We start from the raw sequence: 13,257 nt of genomic DNA, 5'->3' as shown, positions 1-13,257 counted from the left end.
ACTATACTATACGTTCATTGTTTATAAAATTAAGGAACCAAGTGCAGGATATTTGATAAGGCCAACACGTTCTCACTCCCAAAGCGTAACATTTTAGGCTAGGTGACAAATCGTCAACATGTTACGTTTTCGGCTACCCACCACGTTCCTAAATGACGACCTCGGAAAAATGAGGAAATATGAGAACCATATGGACTCAATCTACACATGTTTGCTCTTTTTCTTCAAATCGCTTAGAAACACGCTATTTAACATCATTAAAGTCCTGGTTAACCTCAGGAAAAAGGTTATAGTTAGGGCTAGGGATAAGGTTAGGTTTAGGGCTGGAATACAGGGCTGGAACGTCTATTACCGCGGGAGTGTCATTGCACTGGATTTCCACCATAACCCGCCACGTACCATAAGAACGCCGAAGGTCTCCTTTTGCGTTCCTCAGGAACGCCCCGGGACGTGACAAAACGTCGGCATGTTACGCCTCGGGAGTGAGAACGGGCTCGATAAGGCTGATATAGTCTGATAAAGCGTCACAGGTTTTACAGCAGCTGGGGGAAGGAGACACAGGTGGGCACATTCAGAAAGTGAGACACGGTAAGAAGCCAAACTCAGAATGTGAAGAAGTTTTAACAAATAACCATTAATGACATTGGAAAACATGAAGCATGAATTTAAATAAATAAATAAGAAAATAAAGCCCAAAGTAAACAAAGAGAAAACATCTAATAATAAACAAGAATGCAAAGCTCCAAAGAACTAAAAACCAGGGACGACCACAGATGTGGAGAGAGTTGTTATTACAGAAAATGTGTTTTTCAGGACAAGCAGGGTCATGGTGTCCTACTGTATTTATAAATCTTAAACAACAATTGTACTAAAAATATGTTGTATTGTATGTTAAGTCTTGATGTATTCAGATGCATTGGTGCAAGCACTAAATATTGTTTTTTAGTCTTTAAACACATAAACTGAGAAGACCACACGAGATGCAAATGCAAAACCTTTTTTAATAGCGTCATCAGAAGCTTTTTTAAATTTTCCAAATCAACTACAACACAAGGTGTAACTGAGAAAGAAAAGAACAAAATAAAAAGGTACAATCATTAATATGATGATGAAGAAGAATTGCTTAAAAACATGAATGGTTTCATCCTGGGAGGAAACATCCCATGGGGGTTGCGTCAGGATGGGGATAAAAAAAAATGGCAACCTACTTTGGAAACCCTTTGTAACAAAGGAGCAGCTGAAAGTAGCATCAACTGAACCTTACGTCATGGCGACCATGCACAAAAAACAGAAACAAAGTAAAAGTGCACATTTGGGAAGTAACAAATGAGTAATAATTTTAAAAATAGCATAAAAAGGTTCCTGGTGCAGCTCTAATTGTCACGGTTCTGGGTCATTGTGACCCAGCTTTTTCTGTTTTTCTAAATATATGATTTGTTTGGGTTTTTGAGTTGTGCTGGTTTGATTTGGTATTAAGGGTTATTCTTGGTTTTGTTCTCTTTACTTTATTTGGTGTTCTGGCCTTCGGTTTAAGTCGCTGTCTTCTCTGTTTTGTGTCATATTCTTCATGTCTCTCTCAGTGTCAAGTTTCTTATTTCCTGTTTTACTTTACTTTGAACTTTCGTTCATGTCTCATGTCAGTGTGTTCAGTTTTACCACTCCCCTGTCTCGTTAGCCTAATTTCTCCCAGCTGTGTCTCCCTCCTGTTGCCCATTCCCTGATTACTCCCTGTGTATAAACCTTGTGTTTTCCTGTGTTCTCTGTTGCGTTGTACCCTCAACACGGTGTGTGTTTGTCATGTCCATTTTTCTGGCACCTCTGTTCTAAGTCTTGTCTTCTTTTGTTTTTTGTGTTGCTTTTCTGAGTTTTGTTTTATGAGAAAGTTTTTCCAGCAATAAAGCTGTGTTTTCAGTTTAAGTCCTGTCTCCGAGAGTCTTGCATTTTGGGTCCTTTTTTCCTGCCTGCCTGCCACACAGCCAGCCATGACACTAAGGCTATGTTCACACTGCAGGCGAAAGCGCACCAAATCCGACTTTTTTTTACCCTATGCGACCCATATCCGATCATGGTATGAAAGTGTGAACGGCACAAATCCGATATTTTCAAGTCCGATCTGGGTCACTTTCGTATGTGGTACTGAATCCGATATATATCCGATGTTTTAGGAAGCGACTGCTGTTTGATGGTCATGTCGCATTAAATCCGTCTTTTACGTCACCGACACAAGACAGATGCTAATTATCATTTGTACTGTATAATCTGCAGATTCTGACAGAAATCTGCAACTATCCTTTGAAGCACCGCTCCTCTAAAACAGCAATCAGGATCATTATTAGGTTATTTACATTATTATGTAAATAACAAAATAACTTAAAGCAAAAATTGGGAAATGTAAAATCCGAAGTCTTTATATTAAGGTCCATCTGTCAAACAATACTGTTGCTCTGGGTCTAAACAGAGCGCGTTGTGTGTGACGTCTTCTTTTGCGCATGCGGCCGCTTTAAGCGTTCACACTAGAGCGCGTTTGCTGTCGCATTTTATTTGTAGTGTGAACAAGCAGACAAAAAAAATCGGATTTGATCAAAAAATCTGAATCGAGCATTAAGACCTGCAGAGTGAACGTAGCCTAATATCTTTAAGTAGATTTGCTGGTTTGGATCAACAGTGGGGGGCAGATGCCTGCTCTGTCCTTGCTTGTCCAGGTAACTGTGGGTGGCAAACACACCATGTCTTCCCTTTTCTGGCCTATAATAGGCTTGAATTTTTTAATATATAGTGCTGTGAAAAAGTATTCTGCCATCTTTCTGATTTTTTTTCTATTCTTTTAATGTTTTTTTGCATATTTTTCACATCTTACATTTTTCAGATCATCATTTTTAAACAATGGCTTTTTATTAAGAATATTTCCTTCATACATATAAACAAATAGAGAAGGATTACAAAAGTGAAATAAAGGAAAAAAATATAAACGTAAATAACATAGGATCCGGCAAAATAATCCCATTCATTCATCATCCCACCCAGGTCACTGCCCTAGATCTATACACTGTATTTCCACACCTGACACGAAGTTTCAGGAAGCACCTGAAAAGTTCTTATAGATTTTGAATGCATCAAGAAAAGGTTTGAAATTTCCCAGATCATCAAATTTTAATAGCTAGAAAGCAAGCAGTAAATAGAGGAGCAGTCAGGACTTAACCCTTCTCAGTGGTGCTGTGGCACGGCAGCAACAGGGAGTAGAAAGGGTCAATTGAAACTCTGGATGGATGATTTGCTGTAGACTTCGTATCATGCTGGTCTGGTTTCCACTGACTAAAATCTGTATCAGAGTCAGCCTCACCAGAGATGTTTTTAACGTTGACTTTGGATTCATGCATGAAGAAAGATGGGTTTGTGGGGAAGTTGGCAGTGGCATAAACTGTTTTCATTGCAGGTCTTGTGACGGACTTCTGGGAAGACTCGTATATTGCCTCATAGATATTATCCTAAAGAATGACAAACACAAAAAAGGTTTATATCCAATCTTAATAGTAAGCATTATATGTACTAAAGACCTTAAAAAATGGAATTGCTCTCTATCACTAAAACCTGCTAATTACTGCCCAGGTGCAAATCCAGCTCAGGGGCTTTTGGGAGCACTGCAGTTGAAACCGGCATCACTGTAAACATAACCAGCAGCAGCCAGAGACAACAACATGTATGTTTATTTGAGTATGTATTTGTATATTTGAGTTTCTTGCAAACAGGTTTTCACTAAAGTGCACACACTGTCCTGTTAAATGCCGTATGTGTAAACCTGATTTAGACTGGTTATGAAATTTTACTGAAAAACAGTTTTTACACGGGAAAACAATATATGTAATAATAATGTAATAAAAACACCCAGCACACCCCTGCGGGCGGTTTATCCTTCAAGCTCGGGTCCTCTACCAGAGGCCTGGGAGCTTGAGGGTCCTGCGTAGTATCTTAGCTGTTCCCAGGACTGCGCTCTTCTGGACAGAGATCTCCGATGTTATTCCCGGGATCTGCTGGAGCCACTCGCCTAGCTTGGGAGTCACCGCACCTAGTGCTCCGATTACCACGGGGACCACCGTTACCTTCACCCTCCACATCCTCTCGAGCTCTTCTCTGAGCCCTTGGTATTTCTCCAGCTTCTCGTGTTCCTTCTTCCTGATATTGCTTTCATTCGGAACCGCTACATCGATCACTACGGCCGTCTTCTTCTGTTTGTATACCACCACTATGTCCGGTTGGTTAGCCACCAGCATTTTGTCCGTCTGTATCTGGAAGTCCCACAGGATCTTAGCTCGGTCATTCTCCACCACCCTTGGGGGCATTTCCCATTTTGACCTCGGGACTTCCAGGTTATACTCGGCACAGATGTTCCTGTACACTATGCCGGCCACTTGGTTATGGCGTTCCATGTATGCCTTGCCTGCTAGCATCTTGCACCCTGCTGTTATGTGCTGGATTGTCTCTGGGGCATCTTTACACAGCCTGCACCTGGGGTCTTGCCTGGTGTGATAGACCCCAGCCTCTAAGGATCTTGTACTCAGAGCTTGTTCTTGTGCTGCCATGATTAGTGCCTCTGTGCTATCTTTCAGTCCAGCTTTGTCCAGCCACTGGTAGGATTTCTGGATATCAGCCACCTCCTCTATCTGCCGGTGGTACATACCGTGCAGGGGTCTGTCCTTCCATGATGGTTCCTCGTCTCCCTCCTCTTTCTTGGGTTTCTGCTGCCTGAGGTATTCACTGAGCACGCTGTCAGTTGGGGCCATCTTCGTGATGTATTCTTGGATGTTCATTGTCTCATCCTGGACTGTGGTGCTGACACTCACCAGTCCCCGGCCCCCTTCCTTCCGCTTAGTGTACAGCCTCAGGGTGCTGGACTTGGGGTAAAACCCTCCATGCATGGTAAGGAGCTTTCTTGTCTTTATGTCGGTGGCTTCTATCTCCTCCTTTGGCCAGCCTATTACCCCAGGAGGGTACCTGATCACGGGCAGGGCGTACGTGTTGATGGCCCGGATCTTGTTCTTACCGTTCAACTGACTCCTCAGGCCTTGCCTGACCCTCTGCAGGTACTTGGTGGTTGCAGCTTTTCTAGCGGCCTCTTCATGGTTCCCATTCGCCTGCGGGATCCCCAGGTACTTGTAACTGTCCTCTATGTCTGCAATGTTGCCTTCTAGTAGTTCAATCCCCTCAGTTCTGACTACCTTCCCTCTCTTTGTTACCATCCGACTACACTTCTCCAGCCCGAACGACATTCCAATGTCATTGCTGTATAGCCTGGTAGTGTGGATCAGTGAATCGATGTCTCGTTCACTCTTGGCATACAGCTTGATGTCATCCATGTACAGGAGGTGGCTGACAACTGCTCCGTTCCGTAGTCGGTATCCGTAGCCAGTCTTGTTAATGATCTCACTGAGGGGGTTCAGGCCTATGCAGAACAGCAGTGGGGACAGAGCATCTCCTTGGTAGATCCCGCACTTGATGGTGACTTGGGCTTGGAGTTGGCCTCTAGTGTTGTACGCCACATCCCCATTGAGCTCCTGATGAAGGCTCTTAGGGTCCCATTGATCTTGTACAATTCTAGGCATTCCAGTATCCAGCTGTGGGGCATTGAGTCATAGGCCTTCTTGTAATCAATCCAGGCAGTGCACAGGTTGGTCAGTCTGGTCTTGCAGTCTCGGCTGACTGTTCTGTCTACCAGTAGCTGGTGTTTTGCACCTCTGGTATTCTTGCCAATTCCTTTCTGTGTCCCGCTCATGTATTGACCCATGTGCCTGTTCATCTTAGCCGATATGATGCCTGACAGGAGTTGGTCGGTAGTTGGAGGGGACTGGTCCCTTCTTGGGGTCTTTGGGGATCAGGACCGTCCGACCTTCGGTTAGCCATTCCGGGTGTCCCTTGTTAACTAGCAGCTGGTTCATTTGTGCTGCCAGACGCTCGTGGAGTGCAGTCAGCTTCTTTAGCCAGTAGGCGTGAACCATGTCGGGCCCTGGTGCTGTCCAACTCTTCATACTGGAGACCCTTTCTTGGATATCTGCCACTGTGATGGTTACTGGTCGCTGTGGTCTGCCCTCAGATCCACTAGCCACTGAGCATTGCCATTATGGGTTGCGTCCTTCTCCCATATGCTCTTCCAGTATTGCTCCGTCTCCAGCCTTGGTGGTGCTGTTCTCTTATTATTGTTCCCTTGCCACTGAGAGTACACCTTTGCTGGTTCTGTGGAGAACAGCTGGTTTATTCTCCTGCCTTCTATTTCTCTGGTGTACCTCCTCAAGCGGCTGGCCAAGGCCGTGAGTCTTTGCTTGGCAGTTTCCAAGGCCTCAGGTATGGACAGATTGCTGTATTTCTTATGCACCTTCTTTGTCGCACCTTTCTGCAACTCCGTTAGTTGGCTAACCTCCCTCCGTGCTACTTTGATCTTGCCCTCTAGCCTCCTTCTCCATGGAGGGTACTGCCCCTTGTGTCCGTAGTGCTGCATTAACATCCTCTAGCAGACCTTCTGAGGGTACTTCACGTAATCTTGGTAACCGGCTTCGGGGGATCCAGGTTTCAAGCTTGGCCATGATCCTATATTTCAGGTCAGTTCCTCTCGCACTCAACGATCCTTCTCCTGTCGCACTTGGGGCTATGTACCCAATCTCGGGTGGGGGTGATGATATCTCCCCCCTGACCTGGCGTCCTGACTCCTCCTTGCCGTAGGCGTGTAGTCTAACCACTACACTATCCAGCTATATATATATATATATATATATATATATATATATATATATATATATATATATTACAATATTATCACAATATATGTAATAATATTGTAATAAATAAATAAATAAATAAATATATATTAGGAGTGCAACAATACTCATATCGATATTGAACCGTTCGATACAGTGCTTTCGGTTCGGTAGCATATGTATCAAACAATACAAAATTATTTATTTATTTTATCAACTTTTCTTCTGACGATGCTGTCTGTGTTGAGCGCTCAGTGGATCTGCGTTCGACTACTCCGCCTAGGCTGCACTGTCGAGTGCAGATCCACTGAGCGCAGTGCAAGCTAGCGAGACAGAAGCTAAGCTCATTGCAACATGGCAACTGCGTCAACGCTACCCAAAATTGATCCTCCCCCACCCTCATTCAGATCTGGCGTTTGGAACTATCTTGGTTTTCATGTGAAGTATGACCCTGAAGGTAAGCGCATCATGGACTAAAGTAAAACAGTATGTTGGATGTGCCACGCAATGTTCAATTAGTGGGAACTAGTGCGTTAGCGCAGTTAGCTCGTTAACGCGTTGACGCCGTCCAGCCCCACGCACGGGGCGATCCGCGGTAGCTCGTTAACGTAGATTTGCCGTGTTATGGCGTTAACGTCATTTCAACGAGATTAACGCTGACAGCACTAGTGGGAACACAACGAATATGACTGCACATTTACTCCGACATCATCCTAGTGCAAAGACAAGTGGAAGCAGACAAAAACAACAAGCATGCATGCTACAAATTTTACCCGAGTCATTTAGACAGCCGTTAGCACATGATTCTCCTTATGGGGACCTGATATGTTTAATATGCTGCTGAGAATATAGCCCAGAAGAAGCGTATAGTAGAGCTTTTATTTTGGAAAGAGCCATTTCTCTGTAATACACTCTCTTTTCCAAAGATGAGTGATTTCTCGTCAGATAGATTTATTTTTTAATCATTATTATTTTGTTGTTTTAGCAACATTAAATTTAAAAACTGTACTAAAATATATTATATTAAAATATATATTTATAATTTTAATAAATGACAAATTAAAAAGGAATGAACCTTTTTTGTATCGAAAAAATATCGAACCGTGACACCAAAGCATCGAACCGAACCATGAATTTTGTGTATCGTTGCACCCCTAAGATATATATATATATATATATATATATATATATATATATATATATATCTTAGACACACACAGACATGTATACATACTTCTTTGTTCTGTGCCTCTCCATTTTTTCTGTGTTTTGACCATGAAAAACCTGACAGAGAAAAATAAGAAAACATAAGGAAGAGAAAAAAACATTTTTTTAAACTAACAGACAAAAAACTGTCCAAACTGACAGAGTAACATTTGTTTCTTTTAATTTAATTGACTAATATATGAACCGCTGAATGTGTCTGACTACTGAAAAGTAAATATATTTTAGATACTTTATACATGAATATGTTAGGATGGCCATTTTTATAGCAAATTTATATTTTACCTACATTTGTAGGTGAAAACCACAATAACCACAAGTAGCAGGAGAGCAACGAGGACAGCCGCAGTGATGACCACAGTTAAAGGAGAACCAGCTGTAAGACAAAAATCACAAGAAAACCCACAATGGCAGCTGTAAACACAGACATGTCTGCTAGAACTGTGAGTTTAATAGAATTCACATAAATACACTAACAGGCTTTTTTAAAATCAATCAATAAAAAGCACTTTCTCACAAGGACCTGTCACAGGAGTCTGGGTTGTAGAACTGGTGGCTGGAGTTGGAGGATTCAGGGATGTAGTGGACGATGTAGTGGAGGGGTCTGGGTACACAAAAGTATGAAAGTTGTGCATTGAAACAATAGTAAATTAACAAGCTGCCATTATTACAGATAAATTAACAATATTTAGTGAATAAAAAAAAGTTCAATATTTCGAAACGTCGCTGCCAAGTTTAGTTTCTTTTTTCATGAGTCATAATATATAAAATACAATGAAATGATTGTACCATTTTTTTACTGCCTGTATTTATTTTAAATGTATTAGATGACCATAATAGGGATATCATCTTTGAGTTACTCTCATTACTTATAGATCAAACATTAAAAAAAAGTAGAGGATTTTGAAGCAAGAATTTTTGTCTCACATGGATTACTTGTTCACATTTGGCCATTTATAATGAGCTTTCAATAGGAAATAGTCAGAAAACAAAGGTTGTGTGTCTGAAATGTCCTGTTTCACTCTTTGTTTAAAGATTCTAAATAACATTATATAATTTGTATTCTTCTATCAAACATACTATATGTTCCTCTTTCTTCAACATTTGTACACAAAACTGTTAGATTGTCAAGAACATCAACAAAAGAGAATCAATGCACTCATTGCACACACTGTGTGTGTGTGTGTGTGTGTGTGTAAAAAGAGATGTGCTATCAAAAAGAGAAGGCAAAGAAATGAAAAAAATAAAATTTAAAAATGCAAATAAAAGACTAAATCATTCCCTGCAAATAATTAGAAACTAGTCAAACCCTTTGACCAGATTATGCAAAAAAAAAAAAAAAACCCTCTACCTCGTACTGTAGGAGTTTCTACTATGACTGATGTGCATTTTAAGACATGAGCGAGACATGAAAACATGTGGAGCACATAAATAGAAATTTTTCTCACCTTCACCCTTCAGTTTTATTTGTCTGAATGAAACTCTGTAGCTTCCATCATTTGATTCCCCTCCACACCAGTAGACACCAGCGTCCTGTGAGGAAACATCCCTGATGGACACGTTGAAGCCTCTGTTGGTGTTTGTGAGTCTGAATTTCCCGTTTAACGTCGGAACTTTTGTTGATAAAATATCCATACAGGTGAAATTCTCCCCTCTGCAGAAAAACTGGACCCCGGAAAAATCGTCATCTGGATAATCACACGTGATGTTGATGTTAGCTGTTCTGGTCACAGTTTGAGTAAATGGTTGCTGGCATTTTTCTGTATAAAAATAAAGACAAAACACCCCAAAGCAGGACGATAAAGTATTTGAATGTGCTTCATTATATCACAACATGTAACTTGTACTTTGTCGCACACTACTTTAACATTTTTAACTTCCTCGTGTGTAAACAAAGGTGTGAAACAGATGAAGACATGAGCAAACTGTGAAATTTCCTTTCAAAAGTCTGGGATGTAAAGTAACTTCTGAGATTAAAAAACAAACAAAGTAATGTAAACATGCATTTAACCTGTAATCTGTAATAAACCTTTATTTTTCCAAACTATGATTTATGTTGTGTGATAGAAACAAACTATATAATACCAAAATACAGGTGAGGAAATCTGTTTTTAGTTATTAATTTCTTGTGTTGTACTAATAACATCAACAACAACAATAATAATCACATTTCTTACTAGAGTCCAATTTCTTTATGACAGGAGATCTGATTGAGCTTTGATCAAATTCACATCTGTACTTCCCAACGTCTTCTTGTTTAAGATCTCTGATGCCCACCATGAGAGTTTTATTTTTTGTGTCATGGTACAGAGAAAATCTGCCTTCATCTTCCCAAACATTCTTCAGAGAGCTTCGTAAGCTTGGTCTATTGGGAATAACTACGTTGATGTGGTCATATTTTTTATTTGCTTTAGGATATTTGCAGGTGAATCGAACCCATCCTTGTTTGCATGCCTTCACACCATCTTCATCACCATCTTCATCACCATCGACAGCACAACCTGCAGATCAAAGACAAAAAGTTGTTTTGAATATTTTTAGTATTTCTGACTTGAGAGAGATGATGTTGCTACACAGTCGTCACTATGAGTAAACTGCATGTTGAACTTTTCCAACAGGTTTGTGATTTTTTGCTTTTTGAAAATTGGTCAAAACCTCTTCTCACAAAACAATAGAAGATGTGACGGTCTCTACATCAGGGGTGGGCGAACGCCAGGCCTTAAGGGCCGGTGTCCTGCAGGTTTTAGCTGTGTCCTTTATTCCAACACAGCTGATTTAAATGGCAAAAAATACCTCCTTAACATGTCTTGAAGTTCTCCAGAGGTCTGGTGATGAACCAATCATTTGATTCAGGTGTGTTAAACCAAGGTGATATGTAAAACCTACAGGACAGCGGTCCTTGAGGCCTGGAGTCCCCCTCCCCTCCTGTACATATTAGAGACCAAACCTCTGCCCTGATGGAAGAACCTGATTAAATCATTAGTCTGGTCTTTTTTGCATTTTTGGTCTATCAGGAAGGCTTTAATTTCATGTAGATGCTCAAGGTCGTTAAGAGTGGCACCACTACTCTCACAGCACAGTTCAACTTTTTTCCAATTTGCTCATTTTTCTGTTTATAAGACTTCTAAACCTCCAAGTCAGAGAAATGTTTGAAAAAAAGAATCAACAAATGAAGAAAAAAACATTTAAATTAATGTCCAGTTTTTGCAGATGACCTTGGTGTAAAGGAGTTGGGACATCCACCTCTGGGAAGATTGGCAGCTATCGTGGGTGTTTTCCACTCGTGAATAATCACTCTAAATTTTGAATGATGGACTTCAAATTGTATGACTTGAAATGGTCTTACAAACCCTTCACAAATTGACTGGCAGCAGCAGTTGCTTCTCTAAGATCACTGCTGATGTCTTCTCTGAAATGACATCATGTAATAAATCATGTGTCGTTGTTCATCTAAGGCTGTTTATACCTAATATTAAGACCTTTCATTATGTTGTGACATGTTAACCTTTAGGATTTACAGAATCTAAAATTTAAAGCTTGCTTTGTTTTTATCATGACTGTAAATGGCAACAATTTCGGGTCATCATATACATGAAATTATTATAATAATGAATGTGTAATATTAGTAATCAGTAGTCTTACCTGTCATCAGCGTGAGGATGAGCAGCAGGAGCTTCATTATTTTGGTCGTCTCTTTGAGTCCAATCAGTGCGCTTGTTCAAGCGTCTCCGCGATGTCGTCTAAAACTTTATAGTGCTACTTTGTTTCCAGAAAAAAGAGGAAACTGCTAACGTCATCAAGGATATGAAATAGTGTCTATATGGTTTTTACAGAATTGCATCATCTAGTTTAAAGTCAGACAATAGAAAGAAAACAGGATGTGACTCACTTTAACTCACCGCCCATTGCACAAAAACACAAAACCACAGTTTGTTTCATCAGCTGTTATTTCTAAAAGTGTGGCAGCTGAGTGCAGTCTCACTTTGATTATGTGTGTCCACACACAAACCGAGCTAAAGAACCCGCTTTATGGATAATAACAATAATAATAACAACAACTGCATACAAACATAGCAAAGCATCGTTTCTACCTTCTGTTTTTGTCACAATACTTTTTAGAAAATGAAAAAGATGAAGGATTTTGCACTCTGGTGCCTGCTCTGAACAACAGCAGGTATCAAACACATTCCTTCTACTACTTGACCCTAAACTCGTCATTAGTCATTGTTAAATCATGATTACTGTTATCGCAGCAGCACAACTCACAAAAGATGAGCCACAAAACACTTTACACTATATCACAGGGCCAGGCTATGAAAGTAAGTGCTAAGTTTAGACCACGACTAGTAGACCTCCTAAGAATACATGTAAAGGGTTTGTTTACTTATACTAAGCTCATTCAATTAAATAATAATAATAATTTAAAAAAACGATGCTGGGTCTAGTATGTTACTATTATCACTTTTTTGGAGAATGCAGTAATTTAACAGCAATTACAATTATTGTGCCACTTCTATTACAGGGTACTTCATATAGCTCCACATGGGGAAGAAGAAAGACATCAGTCGTGCTTTCTTCTTCCTGTGTAGTTAAGGTACAATTAGCTGACTTCAATTTGTAGCATGTGTGTGTGTGTCTGACATGTGACAGTGGCAGGACTTCCTGCTGTTGGATCTCTGGCTGACACACCTGTGTTCCATCAGTTTATCTTCCTGTTGTGCACTTATGGGGCGATCGTGGCTCAAGAGTTGGGTGTTCGTCTTGACGTTGTGTCCTTGGGTGAGACACTTCACCTACCGCCTACTTACTTACCTACTGTTGGCCAGAAGGGCCGATGGCGTGATATGGCAGCCTCTGTCAGTCTGCCCCAGGGCAGCTGTGGCTACAACTGTAGCTTGCCTCCACCAGTGTGTGAATGGGTGGATGACTGGGTGTGTAAAGCGCTTTGGGTTCCCTAGGGGGGGCTAGTAAAAGCGCTATACAAATACAGGCCATTTACCATTTATGGACGAGCGCTCTGTCAACAGCATCAACAAATACTTCCTGAGATTCATCTCTCCAAAGAAAACTCACCAGCCTGATCTACCCACTCCATAACTCAACCTCCACAGGGCTCGCAAAATCGCTAGCCCGACGTCCCGGGGCTAGCAATTCTTCCAGTCGGGCTACCAAAATCTATCTCTGCCCTGCCCGTCGGCCTATCGTAGGAAGGAAAAATCTATGTTAATGCTTTTGCATTCTTTCGGAAATGTAGCTGGGTAATTATGTCATTGGCATCGGTGAGCCACTG

At 41.0% G+C, this 13,257-nt stretch overlaps 1 protein-coding gene across 2 annotated transcripts; it reads right to left on the bottom strand.

The window, feature by feature from the left end:
• Window positions 1-1,661: 1,661 nt before the first annotated feature.
• Window positions 1,662-12,017, bottom strand: LOC146517818 (uncharacterized). 2 transcript variants are annotated; one of them, XM_085161320.1, is made up of 7 exons: window positions 11,610-12,017; window positions 10,145-10,468; window positions 9,416-9,727; window positions 8,485-8,571; window positions 8,257-8,343; window positions 7,978-8,027; window positions 1,662-3,485 (listed from the first exon to the last, which is right to left on the bottom strand). In XM_085161320.1, the coding sequence occupies exons 1-7, from the start codon at window positions 11,644-11,646 to the stop codon at window positions 3,195-3,197; spliced, it is 1,188 nt and encodes a 395-aa protein (XP_085017446.1). In that variant the 5' UTR covers window positions 11,647-12,017; the 3' UTR covers window positions 1,662-3,194. The 2 variants fall into 2 exon arrangements, with proteins under 2 accessions (XP_085017446.1, XP_085017448.1); XM_085161322.1 differs by having other exon boundaries at window positions 8,491-8,571; window positions 11,610-12,016.
• Between the last annotated feature and the right edge of the window lie 1,240 nt (window positions 12,018-13,257).

The sequence above is a fragment of the Neolamprologus multifasciatus genome, chromosome 5, assembly GCF_963576455.1.
Source record: "Neolamprologus multifasciatus chromosome 5, fNeoMul1.2, whole genome shotgun sequence".
NCBI lineage: Eukaryota > Metazoa > Chordata > Actinopteri > Cichliformes > Cichlidae > Neolamprologus > Neolamprologus multifasciatus.
The sequence above is the reverse complement of the archived record's forward strand: the minus strand, read 5'-3'. Positions and strand labels throughout refer to the sequence as shown.